At 42.0% G+C, this 26,364-nt stretch overlaps 1 protein-coding gene across 4 annotated transcripts in view; it reads left to right on the top strand.

Moving 5' to 3' along the window:
* ALS2CL (ALS2 C-terminal like) overlaps positions 1–26,364 on the top strand; it is a 2,758,770-nt gene that overhangs the window by 458,447 nt on the left and 2,273,959 nt on the right. For all 4 annotated transcript variants that reach the window (XM_044065874.1, XM_044065873.1, XM_044065871.1 and 1 more), the window contains one exon: positions 1,852–1,957. In XM_044065874.1, the coding sequence (XP_043921809.1) occupies positions 1,852–1,957 (106 nt within the window). The remainder of the gene's footprint in view (positions 1–1,851; positions 1,958–26,364) is intronic.

Below are 26,364 nucleotides of genomic sequence, written 5' to 3'. Positions count from 1 at the left end.
CAGCAATCCATCTACATACTGTGGGAGTAGAACCGACAGCCTTCTGCATCAGAAGCAGGTATACTACCTGTTGTGCTACTAAGAATGCAAACAGACTGGGCATAAGCAGCACTAAACTTCTTTTCCTCTGAAGCACTCAGCTCCTTGTAAAATCCACTTGACACTCAACCGTATCTCTCAACTTTGCAGCACAAGAAATCTGGAAAAAGCCAGAATTTACTAGGGAGGGGGACAAAGGCCAAAAGCCAGGAACACATTTTAAACATTGCTTGTATAATCTTAGAAAGTTGCAAGAATAAAGTGCTTTGCGTTACCATGCATTTCCTGAAAGATAGGAAAACTGAAACATATGGCTATCATTATTTAGTGAATTCACTTCTCACTGATTTGCCAGAAAACCACAAATTTTAAGAGGAAAAGACCAAAAGTATGAACCAAACATTCCAGACAATGTGAAAATCTGGACAGCTAAAAAGTTATGGACTCAACTCCTTGCATTACAAGTGGTGGTATGGGTAGAGAAGTCAGGCTGTTATTTCTTGTACCTAAAGTACTGGGTTCGAGCCTGAGTAACACTAACCATCAGGTATACTTAAGTGAGGCATTACACACACACACACACACACACACACACACACACACACACACACACACACACACACACACACATACACCTTCCTTCCTTGAAACTGAAGCAGCAATTGCAATTTCATCTCAGCAGCACCCCTTACTTGAAAATGAAATGGCAGATTCTATCTCGGCAGCACCTTGAGTAATTCCAGAAGCTCCATCTTGGAGCAGCAATTGTAATTCCATCTTGGCAGCATTTTAAAATTGTGTGGGCGGAACAGGATGTCTGCATGCATGCATGCACAGACATGAACGGACCAGAAAAATAGGACATGATGCTATGGGACCGTTCAAACAGTGAGTAAATGTGACAGTCCCGCCCAGGAAGAGGCGGACTGCCCCTCTTGCCCCCCCTTATCTAGTCCAGTGGTCGCTCGCCCCTTCCCCCTTCTCACTATACGGTTTTGGTGCTTTTCGAAGACATAATAAGGAAGTAACTTAATTAAAATTGCGCCCTTTGCATGGCCGGCCTGTATGGTGCCCTAGGTGGTTGCCTAGTTAGCTTGTGCCTAAGGCTGGCCATGCTGGTCCAAACAGTGATTTGCACTTGTGCTTTATGCAGTTTGTAAGTATAATGATACAGTTTGCATGCACATTGTTTATATGCAACTATTACTTGTTTTCTGTTTAGTTAAGAGTGTAATAAGAATGACCTTTACATATTGGGCTAGATTCCAAAACTCTTCCTCTCATGCAAGTCTACCTGATTCTATAAGACTTGCTCTCCGTATAAGTGACTTACTTTAGTATAAGGCCTATCTTATAAATAGGCTTACACCAGGAACCATATTCCAAAAGACCTGCGCTTGTTGTAAATGGTCACTTGCACTGACAGCAAGTCTTTTGGAATCAGGTTCATTATATTTTTCTCTTTCTTTTCATGGGTATGTCATTTTCCTGTCACAAACCTGGAACATTTTCATCTACTTTCGCATCTGGCAAAGTTCACATAGAATAAATTAATTTATTCCATAAGAGCTATCTCATAGTTGTAGGTGCTCTTAAGTCTGGCTTCAGATATTGTGACTAATGCACTTCATATATGACCACGGAGTGCTTCCTTGTTTTGCATTTTGTTCAGATTCTAGTGTTTTGAGGTAGGCTCCAGTTTACTGTTTACATGACCATTGCAAATAGTGTTTTCTTATGTGTACTATATTGTAATGCTTTAATGGATTGTTTTCTAACATTTTCCTTCATATTTTTTCTCTCACAATGTAGAATGTGTACGAGTCTGCAATCAGAAGTCTAGTTCAAGTGGAGCAGACTTTCCTAGCCTTGCTTGCTGACATCAATGGAGTTATTCTGAAACAGCTGCAGCAGGCAAGTATGTATCTGTACTGATACACTGAGCCAGATGTAGAAAATTAAGTGCAACATTTTGTATCCAACCATCTATCTATGACTCAAAATTAAATCCTTTAACTACTTTTATCTTTAACCTTCCTCTCTGTTTTTTGCCCTCCCCAGCATTTTGCTCCTGTACAGTCTCCTTTCCCCATTACACACTTCTCAATATCCTCTGCTGTCCATTCCATTCCCATCCTCTGTTCTGTTTCTCCCGTAGTCTCTTTTTCATTTAACCTGGTAAATACCACACTGTGTCATTCACTATCTTTTTGGTATCACTGTCGTAATGCCCTTTACTTGCATCAAATAATAATTACTGATGCTACTAGATTTTTCTTGTACTTCTCATATTGTAAACCTTCTGGCATGCCTCCTTGGCAGTTGGATACTACCAGACTGTGGATCAGCCCTTCTCTCTCTGTTAAAATGTCAACACACAATTTCCCATCCTTGTATTCTTACTCATTTGTAAAGGTGTGTAGTACCACCTGTGAATTGGCATCATAATCTTAGCATATACCTTCCATGGATATTTTAATACTTTTAGGATCATGGAATCATAGGAGGTTACTAGGCTAATGGCCCTGGGGCCCATACAAGCCAAGCTAAAAGTTTAACCCCCCCCCCCAAAAAAAAATCTCAGTCAGCACCTGTCACACTTGTCAGTGAGGGATACAGGTGGAACCCCTGGGACATATTTGCAGTTTCCCATCCACTCATCAAAGTTGCGCTTGAAGAGGATCAGCGAAGTACTCTGGTTTAATGTGTGTGGGAAGTCTATTCCAGAGATGGGGCAGGCTCTGGGAGAACGAACCTGTGTCTCCAGCAGGTTTTGTTGATGTTACATATTAGATTTAGGCCTTTTGTGCAGGTGATATGCAAGGAGTTAGACTTGCGGATATGGAGCATCTCTAATAGGGCACAGTCCAAGATTGCCTTGTAGGTGAGACACAGATCATCTCTGAGCAATCTGTACGAAAGTGAGTAGAGTGATTACTTAATACTACTACATTCTCTGTTTTCTCTTTTGGATCTGGCAGTTACCTATCCTACATTTCTACCTTTCTGTTTTTTTTTTTCCTTTTCTGTTAATCTAAATTTTTGATAAATTATCTCATGGCTGTTTCGCAAGCAAATATATGCTGCTTGGACAAACTGCTGCTTTGCTTTTTGTTGAGTTGTAGAATGTTACTGAATCTGTACTTAACACATTTTTTTATGAGTTCTTGTAAGTTGTTTTATATCATTAGGCTAGTCTGTCAAGGTAGCACATTTCACCCTTATGATTTTGGCAAAAGCATGTTTATTGTAGACAACTGGATTTGTTATAAAATGTGAAAGACTTTCATCAACAACAAATGGGAGAAGCAATAAGCATGACCATTGTGTACTTTTGGTCAGTAAAAGAAATTTTTGTCCGAGACATATCCATATTATGTTAGTGCCAGCTGTTTTGGAGCAGCTATGAAAAGGCAAACTTCTAAACCCGTTAAGCATGACAATCGTTACACCTTCCGGTCACAAACATGCCATTAACCCAGTCTTGTATGGGAATAGAGAAATGATTCATTCAGCAAACATGAAATTTTCAGGCAGCAGTTTGATTGTGGTTGTGCCTTTGACCATTTGGCTTTTTGGGGCTAGGACATTTAAATAGATTAATTACAGAATCTGTGATGACATCCCCATTCATTAGGCACTCTGCATTTTCCATTAATAATTTAAATTTCTTTGGTGTTGGAAGCCATGACCATCTTACCCTTTTCATATTATAGTACTGTAGAGGAGATATACCAGGTTGAATATAAAGTACTACTATTCAGACTTTCTTGTCTTGATTTGCAGGATCAGGTATTAGAGTTTTATCTTCGGTTAATATTGGTTTATGGCTAGGATGTGCTTTGTCTATTCAGAGATTCAGTATTTGCTTTATGGCAGGAACACTTCTTATTAGCCTATCCTGTAATTATGTATGTGCTTGTTGTTATATAACTATTGACAGGAATGCCTTACACACACCCCCTTTGCAGCCCGTGAGATCTATTGGATGTTCATTATTAGATCACTGTTTTAGGCTAGGCGGCATGGTCTATATCCTGTCAAGAATATGACAACTGTCCAGTATTCAAAGCCTTAGGTCACCTTACATGCACCCTAACTCTGATGGGCTTGAAGATAGCTTCATATAGTCAGTGGATAGCAAATCACATTCATTAAAGTGTGCTACTCTTTCAAGCTTCAGAGAATCTATAGCTGTCTAGTGATCCTTTCAAGGGTGGATGGATAATTTCCCTTCAGGGAGTGCCATATTTCTGTTTTGTAAAGAACACTGCTGCTGTTTTTTCTTTACTTTATCCCTGGGGTTCATTAGTACCTACTCTTAAGTGTACACTGCTCTGAGTGAACAGACAACACGAGCATAGTCCCCACCTTCTTCCTCCTGTTTTTATTTTTCCTACTGATTTTCTTGCAAATTTAAATATCGAGGGGGATTCATAAAGTTTACCACATAGTGTGCATCGTATGTCAAACATATGCTCCTCGCACAAGGTGTAGGGCATAAAGGTGATGTACAGAAGCACATACTCGGAACTTCTTTACAGCTAGTCCAAATGCCATTGTTGAATGTTGATCTGAATGTCTGTTTGCTGTGCTGCTTAGCAAGCCATGTTTTCAGATAAGTGCCCCACTGGGGTTTCTTCTCTTTCTTCTGTGTTTTGTTGTTGGGTTCATGTCATCCAGAAACAGAAAACATCAATGTGGGAGGAAGATTCCTCATAAAGACCATCATGACCAGTGTCTCTTATGTTTGGGTGCTTCCCATAATCACATGCAGTGCTGTGTCTGCCAGGAGTTTGTGCCTAAGGCCTTACATAGTTGACTCTCCTCCTTGTCCATACACCTTGAGAACCAACATCTTAAGTTGTTGACTCAGGGTGCTGTGGCAGAATCCTCCCATCCCAAGGGCCAGTCATTTGCCAAGAAGAAGGCCAAAAATGTTAGGCCTGATCTGGCTGCTGTCGAGCTTCTCCGGACATAATCTCAAGGCTGATGAAATCCTGAAGGACTGCCTGGTGGTTGCTTTGGATTCCTCTGCTGCAACCCCATTGGAGGCCAGCATGGACTGACTTCTTGCACTTCCTGAGAGGTTTTTTTAAACATCTATACCTGAAGTTGAGGGGGAACTTCAGCTGATTATATCAGAAGGACCAAGGGGGTTCCTCAGATCTTAGGGAGGAGATTCCTATGACCATAATTGAGTCTCACCAAGAGTCTGACCCTCTGATGGTGTTTTGAGTGGGTGTCCCGCAGAAGAAGAAGAAACCCAGAACAAAACACATTTCCCCCGTTGTTAAAAATTACTATTGTGAATGGCAAGATTTCACTTGGGATTTATTTAATGCTTTGATGGCCTTGAAGCCTCACGTAGGGGTTTCTGTTCCAGCTTCTCCCTTGTCTTCCCACTCCACTTGAGGCCTAGGGAATTGGTTCCTTGGATGAGGACCTACACTTTGGGGAAGAATCTTTAGTTTATTTCTCTCATATCCCATCTCCCTTAGGCTGTGGTTCAGAGGATGACTCCTTAAGTCCAGATTCCCTTAGAAGGAGCTCTCCTTTGGAAATAACATTGCCTGTGTGATGGATTATTTTAAGTGGGATTGTTGTCAAGTCTCTGATTCAGAAAAGATATTATGAGCTCCTACAGATGGAGTCTTCCAAGCCATCTACCTGTTTTGGCTGCCCTTCAGGATACTTTCTCAACAGTGTCTGCAGCCCCTGACTCTCCGCCTCCCACACCTAAAAAGACAAAGTCTATAAAGTTCCTGAGGAGTGTACATTTCTTTATAAATGCCCTTTTGCTGATTATTCTACAGTGTCCGTCTCCTCTGAGAAGCCAGCCAAGTTACTGCCTTCTATTAAGCTGTTGCCTTCAGATAAGAACAGTAGGGCCAAGGAAAGGCTGAGCACGAAAGTTTACACTGCTGCCACTTTGCTCTTTAGGGCCATTCACTAACGGACCAGGCATGTTTTAGCTGTCATTTGTTAGGTTACTAAGGTGGTTTCTGACTTTCCTGACTGTGACGGAAGGCTTTTGTTCTTTCCCTGCTAGGCTCAACTTCTCGAGTTGCCCACCACTCAGTTAAATGCAGCTATTGTGCAGCTGATGCCTCTTCCAGTGCTGCTGCTTTTGGTTCAGTTATTAGGCATTATTCTTGTCTTTGTCTTTAGACTCTGCCTGATGACTTTAGGGCCAAACCTTTGGATGCTCCTTTGCATAATAAAAACCTTTTTGGTTCTGCTGATGCTGAGCATTTCAAGTCTCTCCCTAGGATAAGGGGAAAGCCTTGCAGGAGCTGAAACATATTTTTGTGTCTCCTGTTCCCATATTTCAGGGGAATTATCCTCCAAGTCTGCATTTGTCCATAAGCAATCTCACCCTCCTCCCAAGGGCAAGAAGGGTTCTAGATGTGTGCCTCTTGCTAAGTCAGACTCTTGCCACCCAGAAACCTGCTTTCCAGGACAAGCTGGGTTTTGTTTAACATTTTGCTTCCTCCTACCCTCGGCCAGGTTCTCTTGTCATTCTGTCTTTCCCTGTCTCTACCAAACTGGATTCAAATCACTTCAGACTCTTGGGCTCTGTCTGTCATCCGTCAGGGATATTTCATGGTTTGGAAGTCCCTTCCTCCATTTTCAGGCATTTCTCAGCCTCCTTGGGAAGAGTTCTGTCATTTCCCAGAGGTTCTTCACTCTCTCTTGGCTCAGGGCACCATTCAGGCCATGCCTCTTGCACAGGAGGGGAAGGGAATTTTAATCCAGGATATTTTTGGTCCCATAAAAGGAGGACACTTGGAGACCAATTCTGGATATTTCCAGGCTGAACACCTTCCTCGAGATTCCTTACTTTCGGATTCTATCTCTGCAGACATTATTTCCTGTTCTTCTACCCCAGGTCTCTCTGTATGTCAAGGATGCATACCTTCACATTCACATCCATCCTGTCTTCAGAATTCTTTTTTATGTTTCTGTGTCTTTTCCTTGCATTTCAGTTCTCTGCTTTGCCCTTTGGCTTCTGTACTGCCCCAAGAGTATTCACCAGATGCCTCTCTCCTGTTATAACCTTTTGCAGTGTTCGAGCAATTCAGAGCTTTCCCTATCTAGACAATCTGCTTATTCAAGCTCATTCCCCCAACTCCCTGCTTCAGGATCTCAAGTTGACTACTACTCTGTTAGAGTCTGGGATTCACCATAAACTTCGAGAAGTCAGTTCTGACTTCTCAGGATCATATTTTTCTTGGCTGCTTCAGACAGTTACCATTCTGGCATCTGTACCTGATCCAAAATGCTGTGTATCTAATTGCCTTTTTCCAGTCCCTTCTTCCTCTGGTGTCTGTCTCTGCCAGGGAATTTCTCAGGTTTCTTGGGTTCATGGCTTCCACCATTACCGTGCTTCCTGTCACCAGACTCCATATGTGAAAGCTTCAAGTGGTAACTCAATGTGACTCCAACATTGCCACCCCTGGACTTTCTAGTACTTCACTGTGTCATGCTCGAGCTTCAGTGGTGGATTCATTAACTTTCAACCTGGTACTTCTTTTTCAATCTCTAGTTTCAACTCAGGAGCTCTTTACACATGCATCAGACAAGGGATAGAGTGCTCCCTGTGGCCACCTCAAGGTTTAGGGTCTCTGACCTCCTCATCAGAGGTCAGATTATATCAGATGAGAGCTTTGCTTATGGCTGTTCAGGCTTTGTACTCCCCGTTTCATCTCAGGCCCCTCAGACCTTTCACAAAAGCACAGAGACGTGGTATATCAACAAGCAAGGGGCAGAAGGTCCGGGATCTAGCTATTTAGTATCAAGTGACTCTTGAGGCAGTTTGCATTCCCTTGGAGCACAATCTAGTGGCAGACGCCTTGAACAAGTTCATGAATGGATGCTTCATAGAGATTTGTTCCTGAACGTTGTCCATCAGTGGGACATTCCTTAGGTAGATCTTTTTGCCTCCACTCCGAACAGGCAACTTCCTCCCTTCAGTTCCAGAGTCCCAAGTCATCTGGCTTGCAAAGTGGGCACCCTGTCTTTTCCTTGGAAGGGGATATTTCTGTACACCTTCCCACCCCTTCCTCTGTTACCATGAGTCTTGCACAAGATCAGGCAGGACTCTCCCAAAATCTTGCTAATGATGCCCTTTTGGCCCAGACAGCATTGGTTTCCCCCTTCTTTCTAACTTAGCCAGGGGCAATCACCACAAGTTACCTTACAGTGGGATCTTCTCACACAAGACAAGGGATCTCTTATCAATCCTCACTTGTTCACTGTTAGGATCATAGCTTCATATAGGTTAGTGACCACAAGGGCCTTTTTAAGCCTAACCATATATCCCAAATCTCTGACAAGTTCTGATACCCTTGATAAGTGTAAGCAGAGGCTTGGGAGATGAAACATTTACAAGCAAATGCATGGAAGATGAACCATTTACAGGTTGCCTGTGTCCATTGGAGACATAGGTGCCAAACCAGAGATGACTTCAACTAAAGTGAGGGTTTTGATCCCTTTCATGCACCTCTTTTCTGAGGACATGCTTCAAGTTCTACGGGAGGCCAGGAAACCTACTACCAGGAAATCATGCATGTCCAAATGGAAACAATTTTCTGTCTGGTGTTTCTCTCTCGCCATCAGGATCCCCTTTCTGTGGAGGTTTTTCTGGTTCTGTCTTATTTGTGTGATCTGATCCATGCTGGTTTGGTGTATTCTTCAGTCAGAGCCCACCTGTCAGCAAATTCTACTTGTTTGCTCTTAACTCCTCCTCTATCATCTAATTTTCAGGTCAAACAATTTATTAAAGGCGTAATTCATATCAGGCCTCTCAGGAAGCCTATTCTACCTTCCTGGGACCTAAATTTTACCATCAGTCACCAGACTCCAGCTCCTTTTCATAGGTTGGTACTAGGCTATCAGCCCTAGGGCCTATACAAGCCTAGCCATAACAATTCCCTGGCTATTTCTTCCCACACTATTTACTTCCCTGGACCCCTGTCTAGCAGGGCGACTGACGTGATCCCCGAGGTGAATTTCCTTTCTTCCATCCAATCGTCAGTGTTCCTTTTGAAGAGGGGCAAAGAGGCACTCTGCTTGACATGTATGGGCAGTCTATTTCAGAGTCTGGGGATTCTCTGGGTCAGGAACCTATCCCTCCACCACATTTTGTTTATTGTGATGACAAGGTTTATATCCGTGGAGCGTGTGACTCTGAGGGATTGGGATTTCTTTAAGTGTAGCATGTCCAACAGCTCTGAGTTTGACATGGCCTTGTGTGTTAAGCAGAGAGATCGCCTCTGAGTAGACGATATGTGACAGAGTATAGCTGGAATTTTTTAAGGCGGTCAGTGTAGGGCATCTGCTTTAGGTCTCTGATTCTTATAGTGAGGTATTTCTGCGGCCTTTCCAGGTGTTGCAGATGTCTTGAGAGGTACATACCAAATGGGGCGTTGTATTCTATAATGGGTCTAATGAGGGATGAGTACAGTGGGACAATGACCTCCTTTTTTCTGGATGAAAAGCCCTTAGTGATGAGGTGTGCCACATAGAAGGATTTCCTGACTGTTGTGGCGATGTGGTTATCGAAGGTGAGACCACTGTCCACCTATGTCCCTAAGTCTCTTATCACACTTTCGGTGTTTAGTGTACTGCCACCTATGTGGTAATTCACGGGTACATGTTTTTTTGCAAAGGGGATAACTGTACATTTCTTGGCACTGAGCTTGAGCCCATGGCTCTGGCACCAAGCATCTGTTTCTGTAAGGCCCTTTTGTAGAATATCCACATCATTTGGGGATTCAATAATGGCTCTCAGTTTGCAGTCATCTGCGAACTTTGTTAGCCAGAGTCCCTTAGTGTTGGCCTGTACTTCAGAGAAGTAGATGCCAAACAAGAGCGGTCCCAGGACTGAACCCTGGGGTACTCCACTTGTCACTGGTCTGGAGCTGGATTTGGAGTCGGCTACTTTTACAGTGTGGGTTCTATCAGTAAGCCAGTTGGCAACCCATTGGGTGACGTAGGGATTAATGCCCAGCTTAGTAAGTTTATCTATGATTCCAGAGTAGGGGATGGTGTCAAAGGCCTTGGCGAGGTCTAGATAGGCTGTGTGGACCACCTTACCCTTGTCCATGGCTCTGGAGACTGATTCGAAGAATTCATTCAGGTTCAGGAGACAAGATCGGCCCTTCACGAACCCAAACTGGGTGGGGTCCAGTGTTTGAAGGTTGCCAATGTCTTTGTTTATAAGTTCCATGATAATACGCTCCATGGCCTTGCAGATAAGGCTCGTCAGACTGATGGGATGGTAGTTTCTGGGATCCAAGGTGGATCCCCCTTGTGGAGTGAGATAACTGTAGCTCTGCGCCACTCAGTGGGCATGAAATCTGAGGTGAGGCTATGATTAAACGTGACACTTAGGTGAGGTGCCAATTCATATTGTAGTTCATGTAGTACACAGCCTGGGATGTTGTCTGGTCCCATGGATGCAGTATTCTTAGCTTTGAATAGTGCGTTTTTTTACCCGTGTGGCCATTATTACCGGAATTTGGCAATCTTCCGGTATTGAGATGGGCCGTTTAGGGGGTGAGAGGGGGGTGAAGTTGGCACTGAATCGATCTGCCAGGATATTGGCAATATCCTTGGGATCAGTATATTTAATGCCATTCTGTTTTAGCTCAGAGCAGATCTGAGCATTGCCATTTAGATTCTTGACATAGTTATAGAATGCCTTGTGGTTGTCTTTGGAATCTTTGGCAATTTTATTTTCATAACTAGCTTTAGAGGATTTTATGAGGGAACTCAGTTTCTTACTGAGGCTGGTAAGGGACTTTTTTTGCATCCTGGGGTTTTCCTCTTTTCTGCAACAGTTTCTTCCTTTTGTTGTAAAGTTTGTTTATGGCAGAGGACCACCAGATTGGCTTCCTTTTTTTGGAGGAGAGCATCTTGGTTCTTTTTGGGATGGCACGATTCATGCATGAGTGGATGTGCTCATACAGTGCCTTAGTGTAGGATTCAGCAGTTGAACTTTCAGTTCCCATCTGCATGGGTGTCATGACGTTTGTCACTTCTGACTTGAGTAGCATGAAGTTGGCTTTGGAGAAGTTTTATGGAGGTTTCCTTACTGGGAGGTGGGGTTGGGATGTGGATGTTAAGGGTGATTAGCTTATGGTCAGACCTGACTAACGAGGGGGTGACCATAGGTGTGGAGCATCGGTTTCCCATGTTGGTAATGACCAGGTCTAGGATATTAGAGCCCTCTGGTGAGACTATGGATTAGTTGATCCAAGGCATTGGAATTTATGAGTTCCAAGAACCATTGGGCAATGGTGATGGTACACAAGTAGTTTTCCCAGTTAATGGCAGGGTAGTTGAAATCACCTAGTATCAGGGTGTTTGGTAGTATCTTAATATTTTCCAGTATGTTTAGAAAGGTGTGAAAATCTTGGGGCATGGTGGGAAATCTGTATCAAGCTACAATTTGGATTGCAGTCTTACCTAGTGTTAGTTGCACCTGGAGAATTTCAGACACATTGTGTTGGGCAACTAGCCTGGTGGTGTGAATATCATTGCTGAATATGGACACTCCTCCACCTTTAGTGTTTCGGTCCTGGTTTGGTGGCCAAAAAGTGTGGTAAGAGTTGTAGCCTGGTATTGCAGGGGTGCTCTCTGGAGCCTTGAACCAGGTCTCAGTTACTGCACAGATATCGATGCTCTCCATTTTTAGGAGTGCCTCGAGAGAGTGCATTTTGAGGTTTAGACTTCTAGCATTGAGTAGCATTACCTTCAGATTTTGTATGCTTGTACCTGTTACGGTGGTGGTTTTGTCCTTTGAACTTTGCCTAAAAAAGGCACTATAGGGGTGGCAAGAGCCTTAGCCAGTAACCTGAATCCCAGGGGTGACAAGTGCAGACCATCTCTGGCAAAGTATCATGGTCTGTCGATCATGTCGTCACAGGCAGACAGATCCTGGATCCCCTTTGAATGACACCAGAAGCTTAGCCAATTGTTGAAGTCAATCATTTTGTCCTTATACCGTGGTATCATTCTGGGCAAAGGCAGGTTGCTACTCGGGGCTAGGGTCATACCTGCATGGGCCACATGATCCGAGAGCTCTTCCATGTCTGTTTTCATGTAGTACAGGGAGGTACAGCTCAGGTCATTCATTCCAACGTGGACAATGACAGAGTCCTATTTGTACTTGTTGTGGAGTGACTTGAGTGCATACGTTATGTGGCGGATCCTGGCACCCGACAGGCAGGTGACTGTAATTTTCTCCTTGTTCAGCCTGGTGAGTGGGACATCAGTGTGCCTGATTATAGAGTCACTTATGACTAAAGTGTTGGGCACATTGTCTTGCCGTAGGGGCTGTTGTTGGGTTGGCGCACTATGTGACACTTTGGTTGTGATTGGTGTTTGTGAGTTTCAGCTTCGGAGGTCCTTGTTGCTTGGGCAGGTTACTGTTAAGGGCCTCCGTGTATGAGGGTTTAGTGTTGCTTTGTGAGGGCGTTGGTCGTGTGGGTTTGCCTAGAAAAAGGCAATAAAGTAATACAAAATACAACAAACTAACCTTCCCGTCGCAGCAAAGTGTAGCAGAGTCTGGGTGAGCCTTTCTAGTTGGTAGGAGAGTAATAAGTTGCGGTAGGAAAATGTATGTTTTATATAGAAAAGTTCTAGGTAAGGGTAATCCAGGATTATATTATATTAATATTAAAATAAGGTATAAATGGTTGGATATTTAAGGTTGTACAAGCAGGGTGAGTGAGGAATAGTGGGGTAGACTAGTGAGAGTAATAAGAAATGGAAAGTATTAAGGAAGGAAATGACTAGGAGTGGCTATGCATGTAAAGAGAGAGAAGGTTGTGATTGGTCAATTTGAAGAGGTAGTCAGAGCTATGAGATATAAGTTTAGGAGTAGTGGGGGTGGTTGGCAGTCTACGAAAACAATTGGTGAGGTACTAAAAACTAGTGAAAATACAGTAGAATATGTTACTTAAAACTAAGCTATTAAAACTGAATGGAATGTTTTTAACTGTAAAAAGTAAAATAGAGGGAGTGAGCACAGAAACAGATGCCAACTAAGACTGCAACTGTTGTTTGGTGACCGTGAATAGTTTACTGTGTAATAAGAAAAATACTGCTGGTGACTAGAATCAGATTATCTGCAGATGCAGAGCAGTGAGATCAGCTTAAAGTTGTTAAAATACAAGGTATAGTGTCCGTTTAATAAACAGCAACAGTTAAATGTTAAAAACACTACTTTGGGAGAACTAAGCTGTAGGAGGGATAGAGAGAAATATGTGGAGGGCTGGGGGATACCAGAATAAACAAGTGATGTTCAGCGATTGATTATAGGTCAACAGGTAGCGTTAAACAAAGCATTTAAATTGAAACTTACATTGAATAAAATATGTGGAAAGTAGTTGAATTCACACAGCGATCGCACAGTCTGGGAGCTTGCAGGAAAAAAATGTAGTATGGCTTGAGACCTGTGAAGAGGGGAGAGGGGGAAGGTTAGGAGTGTTCATGTATTGTCATAGATGTCAGTGACTGTTATATTAAGAGAGAAGTGAAGGAACAGGGAAAAACAGAAAAATAATATAAAGGTGGAAGTGTGGAGAAGGAAAAGAATACTGAATAAAAGCGACTGAGAAGGGAGGGAGGATTAAGGAAGAGGGAAGAGACCGGAATAAAGTGTAAAGATGCAGGTCTCGAGCCATATTGCATTTTTTTCCTGCAAGCTCCCAGACTATCTGATAGAATCGCTGTGTGAATTCATCTACTTTCCACATATTTTATTCAATATAGATAACACACCACTTAATGAAAATCAGAACATAGCATTAACAATATATCACTTGTCAGACTGTGATAGTAATATGATGTTAATAAGATGTCCAAGGTAATTATGCGGCACTGTACATTGGAGTGATTTAACACCAAAGCATGTGAGTATACACAGTTGCAAGTAGAAATTGAATCTGACTACAACTACAGCAGATTAGAGCAATATTAAGTGAGTTAACATCCACATAACCTGGTAAGTCTCGGAGGTCTTAGCATGTCTTTTAGTTATACATTAGAGCGAGCCTGCATGAGTGAAATCAAGTCTTTACAAAAAATATGTTGTGCCTTGTGGATAGTATAACTTTAAAAAGCAACAGCAAAAAATCCCAAAATCAAACGCTCGCACATCACCAGCAGATGTGCAGGTACCCAATACTAAAGGGAAGGTTGAAAAGATGGCACAGAATTCTAGAATGGCATTTTAAACATGAAAAGCATCATGGGAGGTAAGGTAGAGTGAATAACCCTATTTGGTACTGATAACTTACTGGTGAACTGTAAAGGGACCTGGACTCTTCTCAGCGGTCTATAAAAACAATCGGTAAGGTACTAAAAAACAGTGAAAATGCAGTAGCATATGTTACTTACTTAAAACTAAGCTATTAAAACTGACATTCTTGACATGCTTCAGAAATAGTCAGATGAGCTGTATGGTAAGGAATGCAAGCAGCCTCATTAACCAGCCTAATATTTGTGCTAGAAATTAGAAGCTCTTAAAGTGTGCATGTAACCAGTGGATGGCTGATGAGCTGCATGGAACTCAGGCTGTCGGGAATGTAGATGGAATAACATGATTACTGCTCTGTGCAGTAATTGTTGAATTAATGCTTTAATTTTTAAGTTGTTTGAGGAAATGATCTACCATTGATAAATTCAGCAGGGATAAAGAAGATTTATGTCCCCAGCGTTAACATCTTAACATAATACTGGTGCCTGAAAGCTCTGTGATTTTTGAGGGTTTCTGACCTAAAAAAAATAAAAACAAATATTTAAGAATAATTGCTGCAAGTTTTAAGAATTGAATTGGAATTGTGACTAATATTAATGCTTTGTGGTGGTCTAATTTCTAAAAAGCAATACTGATAACCGTGAAAAACAAATTATTAAGCTCTAGAGCTATACAGGGGGCTTGTTTGGAATTCTTACAGGGTGCATTGACAAGGTACCATTGATACCCATGTTGTAGTGTTGTGCTTGAACAGGAATATGTCAAATCACATAGAAATAAATGGGAATTGTGGGAACAATACATCCAGAATAATGTTCTGGAGGAGGGGTGAGATTTAAGAGGAAGGCAGGAATTGAGAAATTTATGTAATGCTGGACTGGTAATAATTATAAAAAGAACATATGTGATGTATAATGTATGTAACTAGAAATGTATTAATATGTTTTTTCTTTTATATTAATGCATGTTTGCCTATGTCTTAAGTGATATTTAATAAAGATGTAAAAAAATAAATCTGGCTGGCTCTGTGCTGTAGAGAAGTTAAGCAGTCTGGCAGTTATCTTAGAAGATTAAGGCTCTATGCTGTTAGCAAGCTGTATCCAGTAGTTAGGAGTGTAGGGTTTCATCCCTTCTACCTCAGTTTGCTTTCTTTGCATGTCACCAAGATGCATGACCAGACGGTGCTCCCAGGTAGCCCAGAAAAGAGACACTTGTGTCCAGTGGGCTTAACCAGTTAAAAATGTGCAAAACAAGTCCTGCCTACAACCCAGATAACTTTGGTTTGATTAGCATCGCAGATAGTGGGGGTATCTGGGCTACAGAGGAGTTACGAGGCAGAACCTTGCTTCTGTTAGAGGGAGAGATGTGGGTTTGTTATGGTAGTGCACTAATGAACTTTTTTTTGTAGGCCCAGAGCTGTAGTAGTATGCCTGTAATGGCAGGTGGGGGTGTGTAAGTTTTGCCAGTGTAGAGGCATGAACTCCTTTACCATACCCATTATATATCCTTACACTTTAGCATAACTAGGTAGTTTATGACTAGGCACTTTTGTAGTCTGCCATACTCTCTCTCTCCATAGACAATCCTTCTAAACTGCCCCAACACCAGTGCCCTTCCTTTAGATAAGGACAGTAGGGCCATGGATAGATGGGGAAAGAAAGTTTATACTTCCTTTACTCTGGCTTTCAGGACTGTTAACTACCAAACCCATATGGCCAAATATCTGTTGTCCATCTTCAACACTTTGAGCAAGTTAATGGTGGATTCTCATGACTTGGAGTCCAGACAACAATTTTTGTCTGTGGTTAATCAGGTCACTCAGGTGGCCAAACACAGTATAAAATGTAGTTATGATGCTATGGAAGCTTCTTCTTGAGCAGCTGCTACTGGTACTGTCATCTGCAGGTATGAATGGTTGTGTGCCAGAGGATTTCAAAGCCAAACTCATTGATTCACCCTAAGACAAGAATCTTTTGTTCGTCCCACAGGCAGCCAATGTATTTAAAGCCTTGCAGGAACAAGACAAAACTGAGACACTGCAGACAGATTCTGCTTACCTCTATACCCAGGTACCAGAGGAACTACTTAGCCAAGCCCATTTCTTTTGTTAGAATGGATTCCAAACCAATTCATAAACACAGCAAAGCACCCATGAATTAATTTCCAGAGAAACCTCAGAGGGTCCCCAGATTTGGGAGGTCTCCCTTCTCAGAAAAGTCACTATGACTATCTTCCAAATAACCCCCCCCCCCCATCCCCACCCCACCTCGGTCCTGCTGTGCCCCTCTCCGAAAGATGAACTCATTCCATTTCATATTGAAAAAAGATTACCATGGACCAGTGGGTATTTTATTTATCACAAAAAAGGGTTATGCCATGTCTTTGAAGGAACTCCCTCCCTTGGATGGTAACCATCCTCCTCCCCACAACCAACTGCATCATCTTCCACCAATCCTTCAGGAACTAAAGGTACAAGGCATAATAGAAACACTGAAAAACAATAAGCAACAGGAACCACCTAAAAATAAACGCTCCCAAACCAATCTCCGTAGTAAAACTTGTAGAAATAAAAATAAAAACAAAGTATGGGAGCAGACCTATGCAAAAAGACGTTGCATAATAGTGATGTTCATTCCATGAAACAAAAATTCAAGTCCACGAAAGTCCATAAAAATTCAAAAGGGCTTTTATTCCATATACAAGACAGGTAAGCGCTTTCACCAGAGGGCTTTTTTCAAACCATTAACAAGAAGCACAGGAAACACTAAACCTTATATAATTCATCAAGTATGCAAATAAATAATGACATCACTACAATAAAATTTAAAGAGACAAACTAATATAAAAAGTAATAGTAGTGTGTTATAAAAAGTAATAGTAGTGTGTCAAAAAATATATATAACATATCTTCTATACTACATCAACATACTTGAAAGGATGGTAATTGGGAATGTATAAACTCAGTTTGGTATACTGTGGAACATGGGAGGCAGAGGTATTCTTACCAAATTGTAGTTTCAACTGTACATTCCTTATAAATAACTTAGTATCTATAATGGTATCTACTATGTCACTATTGGTTGTAGGTATAAAGGATAGACCCTTGTTCAAAATTTCCAATTCATCCTTATCTAAAGGTCTGTGGGAAATGTTCCATACTATTGTGGTGTTGTCCGTTCCCAGTATGTTGATGTAGTATAGAAGATATGTTATCTATATAGTATATGTAAGAACAGCAGTCCAAAGATAACCTGCACATCCAGGAAGGAAAAAGGACAAGGAGGATGGGCGGAGGGAGTGAATACTGCAGCGGTGAAGTCAAGAATATTTATTGTTATGGTAAGATTTTACACAACTGTACTATGTCCTTACATTCACTGCTGCAGTATTCATAACTTATGGGAGAGTGCCAAAGATCAGGAAGAAATTTGGGAGGAGGAAGCAGCAATAGAGCCCTCTAAGAAGTCATGCAGAATTGCATTAGCAAAATCAGCCAAAGCTCTGGAGATACCAACCAACTTGTAGTGTTAAGTATGTACAGACGTCCAGGTAACTGCTTCAAAAATAGAATTAGTGTCTGAGCCCCTGAAAAAAGCACAAGAAAAAGCCACAGCTCTAGAAGAATGAGCCTTTACGTAAGAAGGAAGGCTCTCACCCTGAAAAAGTGTAACAAAAAAAAAAATAGCCTTTGAAATCCAAGTAGAAATAATTTGCTTGGAAACTGCCAAGCCTAAAGACCTAGGATGAAAGGAAACTAACAACTGATCAGATTTCTGATAGCTTTAGTCTTATCCAAGTAAAATCTGAGCTGTCTATGCACATCTAAGGTATGCAGCACCCTCTCATGATCAGATTGCAGAGAGAGGAAAAAAAGTAGGCAAATTAATCGACTGATTAAGTGACAACTCATTAACCACCAAGAAGGATTAGTACGCAAGGACACCCTGTCCTCATGGAATATCACAAAATGGACTGAGGCAAACAGACTGGTTAAAAACAGCATTCGGACTAGTGGCAAAGAAGCTGTGAGGGTGGTATGCCTGAATGTCACCTTTATGCCCTACACTACACAAGGAGTGTTTAAGTGATGTTCAGCGTACCTTAATGCAATGGTAGGCTCTGGTAGACTGGCCGGACAACGGGCTCCACAGCAGGGAATCCCATAAGTTATGAATACTGCAGCGGTGAATGTAAGGACATGTTTCTTTACACTTTCCCTCCACTTGCCTTAATTGCAAAAGTATTAATAAACAACCAGAAAGAAACAACAAGAATCTTACTGGTAACTCCCTTTTTGCCAACACAGCATTGGTTCCCCCTTCTCTGTTATCTAGCCAGAGTTAATCACTACAGACTGCAGATCTCATCACACAGTAGAACGGATCACTGCTTCATTCCAGCTTGTCATCCCTAAACCTATTCCAGTAGATGATTGGGTTCTTTTCCCTGTCAGACACCAGTTTTCAGAGGATGTACTGCAATATCTTCTGGAAGTACAGAGGCCTACGACCCAAAAATCTTTCATAGCCATATGGAAGGGATTTTCCTTCTGGTGTTTTAAAAATGGTCAGGACCCCACAAAATTAGAAGTGGTTCTTATGAGTTCCCACAAGTACTTTAAATACAGATCTGAAATACTCCTCCATCAAAAGCTACCTGTCAGCATTCTCTGCCTGTTTACCCCCTTCAATCCACCAGTTATACCCAGGCCTGAGGCCAAACAATTTCAGAAAGGGGGTACTACACCTAAGACCCCCAAGGAAGAACTATGTGCCCCCCTGGGACCTCAACTTTGTACTGGAAAAGCTCACTCTGCCATCATGTGAACCAGCAGCTTCAGCAAATCTAAAAAAAGCTATCTTGCTACTAGCCCTCACTTCTGCTAAGAGAGTCTCGGAACTTTGGGCACTCATGGCCATTCTACCTTTCTTATTTTTCACAAGGACAGGGTGTCCCTGTGGGTTAACTCCTCCTTCATGCCTAAGGTGGTGAATGAGATGCCCCTTAACCAAGCCATTAACCTTCCTATTTATTTCCCAACCAACAGAACAAGAGGAAAAGACTCTTACACTCCCTAGATGTAGACAGACAGTTGAGATTTTATTTGAATAAAATTAAACCTATTGTCAGACCGACTGTTTGTTTCTTTCACGGACTTCAAACTGTGTCAGCTAATATCAACATGAACCATTGCAAGTTGGATCTCTAAATCCATCACCTTTGGTTACTCACACCATGGCAAATCCTTGCCCACCTGCCCTCAAGCTCATTCTACCAGGGCAGTGTGTCCTTCATTCCAAGACAGTCCTGGAAGCTGCCACCTGATCTGGTGCACACTTTCAGTAAACATTACAGAACTGATGCTTTTTCTAAATGCAGAGCTGCCTTCACTAGATAGTTCTCTCGACTGTTGGACAGTAGTTCTCTCCATTAACCATCCTCCCTTCTTTTGCCTCGAGTTCTGGGAATCGTCCATCTCTTTGGAATACTGCAATGGTGATCTCAGTCGGGACATAGTCCATTTATTTAAGAACATACCATAACAGTAGATGTCTTACTGATCACTGTTGCAGTATTCCTTCCAGTCCTCCTTCCCCTTTTAGGTATCACCTTTTCTCTCATACTGCCCTGTCTGAGGGACTTTTGAATCAAGGGGGCTCCTCTTTCTCCCTCCTGCTTGGCCCCTCCTAGTTGATCAGTTTCTCTGAGTTCTTCTATAGTCTAAGGATCTACGCTCATACTTCTGCCTGTATATCCCTGTGCTTGCAAGCTGAGGTCATATGCTGGGTGTACAGTCCAGGGAAGGTCAAGCTTTGTTACCCTGGCTAGATGTCAGCAGTGAAAATCTATCTGTTTGGAATACTGCAACAGTATTCCAAAGTTCCTCAACCCATTCGGGCATGTCCAAGGGCCAGTTCCCAGTGTATTCTCCTGTTCACCTGATGAATCTGGGCATCCTGAGGCAATATCACAACTGCCTCATGTACACAGACAACCCTCTCATCCTATCACATGACACCAAAATCTGCGAGAGATGCACTTACACAGCCAAGCTTGAGGTAAAGCTCTCCCCAGCCACGACTGGAACAGACAGTCAAGTGGAAAAGTTAACCTGCAACACCCCACGTACCACACATAGACCCATCACACCTGCGACTGTAAATTCCACACATAGATACAAAAAGACATACTCGGAGGCTCTAAATAAAAATCTGCGGAAACAAGAGACCTCCAAAGCAGACACGCAAGCAAACTCCACCCGCAAACACACCGAAACCAACACAAAACCTCAAAAACTAGTGTGCCACACAACCACGGCCCATAAGGCATAACACCATACCTAACACACTTGTAATAGGAGACTCCATAGCCAGGCACACTGATGTCCCACTCACCAGGCTGGACAAAGAGAAGGTTACTGTCAGATGCTTGTTTGGTGCCAGAATCCACCACATCACACAGGCACTCAGGACACTCTACAACAAGTACATATATGACTCTGTCATTGCCATGTTGGTGTGAATAACCTGAGATGTACCTCCCTGGACTACATGAAAAGAGACATAGAAGAGCTCTCTGATCATGTAACCAAGGTGGGTATGACCCTATCCCCGAGTAGCATCTTACCTTCACCAAGAATACCTCGGTACAAGGAGAAAATGATAAATTTCAACAACTGGCTAAGTTTCTGGTGTCATTCAAAGGGAATCCAGTATCTGTCTGCTTGGGATGACATGCTTGACAAGGCACAATGCTTCGGCAGAGATGGCTTGCACCTGTCACCCCTGGAATTCAGGATACTGGTCAAGGCTCTTGCCACTCTCGTAGTGCCTTTAAAACCACTACCGTAATAAGTACCAGTGACAAAAAACTGAGGGTAATGCTGCTCAACAGTAGGAGTTTAATCCTCAAAATGCACTCACTCGAGGCCCTTCTCAAAATGGAGAACATAGATATTTGTGCAGTAACTGAGACCTGGTTCAAGGCTCAAGAGAGCACCCCAGCAATTCCAGGCTACAATTCATACCACACATTTTGGCCACAAAACCCGTACCGAAACACCAGGGGAGGAGGCGTATCCATATTCATCAAGGATAACCACACCTCCAGACTAGTTGCAAAGTATGATGCCTCAGAGATCATTCAAGTGCAACTGACAATGGGCAAAACTGCACTCCAGATTGTAGCTTGCTACAGATCACCATCCTTGCCCCAAGACCCCCACTCCTCATTCTTCGAGGTATTAGAAAACGTGAGGGTCCAACCAAGCACCCTAATACTGGGTGATTTCAATTACCCAAATATTAACTGAGAAAACTCCTCAAGTACTAATACTTTTGCTCAACGCTTCCTGGAATATATGCCCTGGACCAGCTTATCAACACCCCCACAAGGGGCAACAGTATACTGGACCTGGTCATCACCAACATGGGGGACAAGTGCTCCACACCAGAGGTAAATTCCTCGTTGGTTAGATCAGACCATAAACTCATCACCCTCTATATCCATATACCACCCCCGCCAAGGAAACCACAGTGAAAAAACTTCTCCAAAGCAAACTTTATGCTACTTAAGTCAGAGATGGCAACCTTCGTTACCCCCATGCAGAATGAGAATGACAATTTGGTTGAATCTGCTATGGCCTACATAGAAGCACTCTACATGCACTTACATGAGTGCATGGACTGTGCTATCCCGAACAAAACCAAGACCCATTCCTCCAAAAAAAGGAAATCAGTCTGGTGGACCCCAGCCTTAAACAAGCTCTATAATAGAAGGAAGAAATTCTTACAAAAAGAGTAAAAACCCAGGAATAGAGGAGCTCCCTGACCAACCTTAGCAAAAAGTTAAGATCCTTTATAAAATCCTTTAAGGAGAGCTTTGAAAAAAAAATCGCAATGGACACCAAAGACAACTACAAAACATTTTTTAGTTATGTCAAGAACCTAAATGGCAGCTCTCAGATCTGCTCTGAACTACAGCATAATGGTTCAAAATTCATGGAACCAATCGATATCGCCAGTATACTAGCAGATAGGTTCAGTGCAAACTTTACCCCACCCTCACCCCCTAAAGGGCCCATATTTATACCAGAAGATTGTGCTGCCCCCGTAATCACAGACACCCAGGTGAAAACGGCACTTTCTAAAGCAAAAAACACCGCGTCCATGGGACCAGACAGCATCCCAGGCTGTGTGTTACATGAACTCCAAAACAAACTAATCCCTCACCTAAATACCTTGTTCAACCACAACCTCACCTCAGGCCATGTGCCCACTGAGTGGCACATGGCAACGGTTGCCCTGCTCCACAAGGGGGGAGCCACCACCGACCCCAGGAACTGTCGCCCCATCAGCCTGACTAGCCTCGTCTGCAAGGCCATGGAGCACATCATCATGGAGCTCATAAACATCAACATTGGGAGCCTACAAACCCTTGGCCCTACCCAGTTTGGTTTCTTAAAGGGCAGGTCATGTCTCCTAAACCTGGTTGACTTTTTTGAGACAGTCACCAAAGCAATCGACAAGGGAAAGGTGGTCCACACGGCATACCTTGACCTTGCGAAAGCCTTTGGTACCATTCCCCACTCAGGAATTATAGACAAACTCACAAACCTGACTATAAACCCCCATGTTACAAGATGGGTTGTCAACTGGCTCACTGACAGAACCCATACAGCGAAAATAGGAAATGCTAGGTCAGACTCCAGACCTGTGACAGGTTGAGTACCCCAGGGCTCAGTCTTGGGACATCTCCTGTTCGGTATTTACTTCTCCGAGGTACAAGCAAACACAGAGGGACTACAGCTGACAAAGTTCGCAAATGACTGCAAACTGGGTGCCATAATAGAGACTCCTACTGCCATAGATATCCATCAAAAGGGCCTCACTAAAACGGATACAGGATGCCAAAATCATGGCCTTAAGCTAAATGCCAAAAAGTGCATTGTCATCCCCTTCGGGAAAAACCAAGTACGCACGAATTACCACATAGGTGGTAGTTCACTCAACACAGAGAGTGTAATAAGAGACCTAGGGCCCAGGTGGATATTAACCTCTCCTTTGACAACCACATCGCTAAGTGGTTAGAAAATCCTTCTATATGGCCCACCTTATCACAAAGGGGTATACATCTAGAAAAAGGGAAGTTGTTGTCCCCCTCTATTCATTAGACCCATTATTGACTACAATGCCCCATTCGGGATGTATCTTACTAGACACCTGCAACAACTAGAGAGATCTCAAAAATACATCACCAAGAAGACATCAATCCTAAAACAGATGCCCTATACCACCAGGCTAAAAAAAACTTCAACTGTACACAGTTGCATACCAGCTACTCAGAGGTGATGTCTGCTTGACATACAAGGCTATGTCAAACCCTGAATTTCTAGAAATGCTCCACCTAAGGAAAACCCAATCTTCCCGAGCTACACACTCTAGGGACCTTAACCTGACCTCAACAATAAACAGGACTTGTTGGAGGGACAGATTCGTGTTCCAGAGACTCCCCTTGCTCTGGAATAAGGTCCCCATATATGTGAGGCAGAGCTCCTCATTAGCGCTCTTCAAGAAGAATCTTGAGTGGATGTGGAATGGGAAATTCACCCCGGGAATCACTTCTGTGGCACAGGTAACTAAACCATGTGGGGGGGTGCAAGCTGAAACATTTTGGCTAGGCTTAATTATGCCCTAGGGCCACTAGCCTACTACCTACCTATGAACCTATAATCAGTAGGTCATCTATTGTTCTAGTAAATTCTTACACCAGTATACTTTTCCACTGTATTATGACTGACAAATTTGCTCTGCCATTCCAATGAGTAGAAGAGAATTATTTACTGTCATACATATTTGCTGGCTAATGTCTCATTAGAACACTTCACCTAACTTAAGTAACTCTGCTAAGCCAACCAATCAGTAGTACTGTACCCACTTACGACTGTTAATCTACTGCTCATCCCATCTCTCCAGGAGTTAGGGAAAACTACCCCAGCAATGTTGAGCTCTCCATAAGCAACTAAAACCAGGAGAAGACATATTGTAAATCAATTTATCCTTCTCAACTAAAACCAGGCGAAGACATATAGTGAATCAGTTTATGATCCTTCTCAGCTATAGCAAGCATCATTTGTACTCTGATAGTAAATCTATCACAGGAGTCCTAAATTTAGGAATATCTTCAAAAATTTAATATTGTATTGTAGAGAATGAATGTATCCTATCTGTTAGTTAATACGTATGTCAAAGTCTCTTCTATGGAAATTGTATATCAAAAAAGTCTATCCTTAAAACTATGTTTTGTAAAAAAAATTGTTCTCTTGGAGCTTTTCTCCCCGGGCCTCCACCAAAAATGGACTCGAAATCCAGTTGGACTCTCCCTGTCAACAAATGTAAAATAAAATATATAAATAAATACTCTACCAGTGCAAATCTAAACTAAGTAAAAGACGTATTTTGTTTTGAAGGACTGTTTTTAACTGTAGGTATCATCCATGACAGGTTAACCTCAAGCTTACTCTTCAGTGGTGAGGAGTGAGGAGCTTGCATAAATATAATGAAAAATTGCACTGCTAACTTCTTTTGCTTAAGACTGCAGTTTTTGAAACTGAATTCTAATAGTACCTGCCTGTAGAAATAACACCTGTTGAATTCTGTACACATTTCTCGTGTCCTGTGAACAACACTTCTTACAGAGGTAAAATAGGGTAATTGAAGATGTTCAGATTTACAGGCAAAATAAAAATAACACAATTGAGATAAAAAAAAAAAAAACCCTGGTACTGCTCATTTCTGACTGCTGAATAATATGACCCATGAAAAGACTGTATAATCTTGATGTGGTTCCCAAGCATTCTTAATTTTGTTGCATTACTGCACCAGTCTGATCATTTCAGAACTGTGGTTAACAGTATCCACAATGGTCCTAATGTGCTGGAACGTATAACTAGTCTGCCTACGTGCTTGGGTAAACAAGAACAAAGGCTTCTTTTTTATAAGTGGAATGTTTCAAGGCATAAGGTATCTTACACTTAAAGTAAACTGATGAGATGGAGTAGCATCAAAATTTGTCCCTGTCATTTGGAGTTTGGCTTACTGGATTGATTGCATTTGAGATGTGTGTACCACAATGCCCATGTCCTAAAAATGTTTTGTTTTTATATATCCACCCATTGTGTCTTGATAACTGGGCAATAATGTTTTAACAGTGTACAGTGTGTTGATTACATGTTTTGGATAATGTTTCATACCGTTTCATATTATATATAGCAATTTTTATACTTCCCTGTTTTAAAACTTCGCTCCAATGTTTGTCTTCGTAAATGATAACAGATTATTTACAAGCAAATGCTGCATATGAAAAAAATGACACATTTATTCCTGTCACAATTCCCCTGTTGTATACCAAATCCTGTATCCTGTACATCTGGTTTGTCCGATTCAGCTGACAGGTTGTTGGATCTGATCTGGCATTACTAATGCTCCAGCCTTGAGCTCCTTTAAAACCTTTCCCTTTCAAAATCCCTTTGTGTAGAAACTCTTTTTCACATGTGGCTTGCTGCATTTGTATTTAGGCAGCTCTTGTGCAGTTAAGTGCTCTACTTCGCTTTTTAATGAAATTCTCGTTTGCAAATCTTCACGATTGAAAATGTCTTCCTAAAAGCTCCTTTTATCTATATATTTCCATGTTTATATTTTTATCTTTAGCTGCAGTGGTCTAATTATTTCACTATTTGTTTAGTGAATGCATCTTTCATGTTGGAGGAGGGTCTACCAACTTTTTCAGTTTGAACTTTTAATCTTTTAGCGTCTATTTGGATATAGTTTTGGCAGAAAATGATGTGTAATTCTTTTTTTTATATATCTAGAATATTTAGATAGATCTATGTTTAGAAAATTTACAGTGTTTATTCAAGTTATTGTGTGTGTATGTGTGAATGCAGTATTATATTTACCATGGACAAACCAGAGAAAGAAAAAAATGAAAGCTTCAAAAAAGTGCCAAATGTGGCCATAAAATTCCACCTCATTACACCCATACGCTCTGTGTGG

Source organism: Protopterus annectens, chromosome 3.part0, assembly GCF_019279795.1.
Source record: "Protopterus annectens isolate FY-2018-M chromosome 3.part0, PAN1.0, whole genome shotgun sequence".
In the NCBI taxonomy this organism is placed as follows: domain Eukaryota; kingdom Metazoa; phylum Chordata; order Ceratodontiformes; family Protopteridae; genus Protopterus; species Protopterus annectens.
Note: the sequence above shows the minus strand (reverse complement) of the source record. Positions and strands in the feature narration are given on the sequence as shown.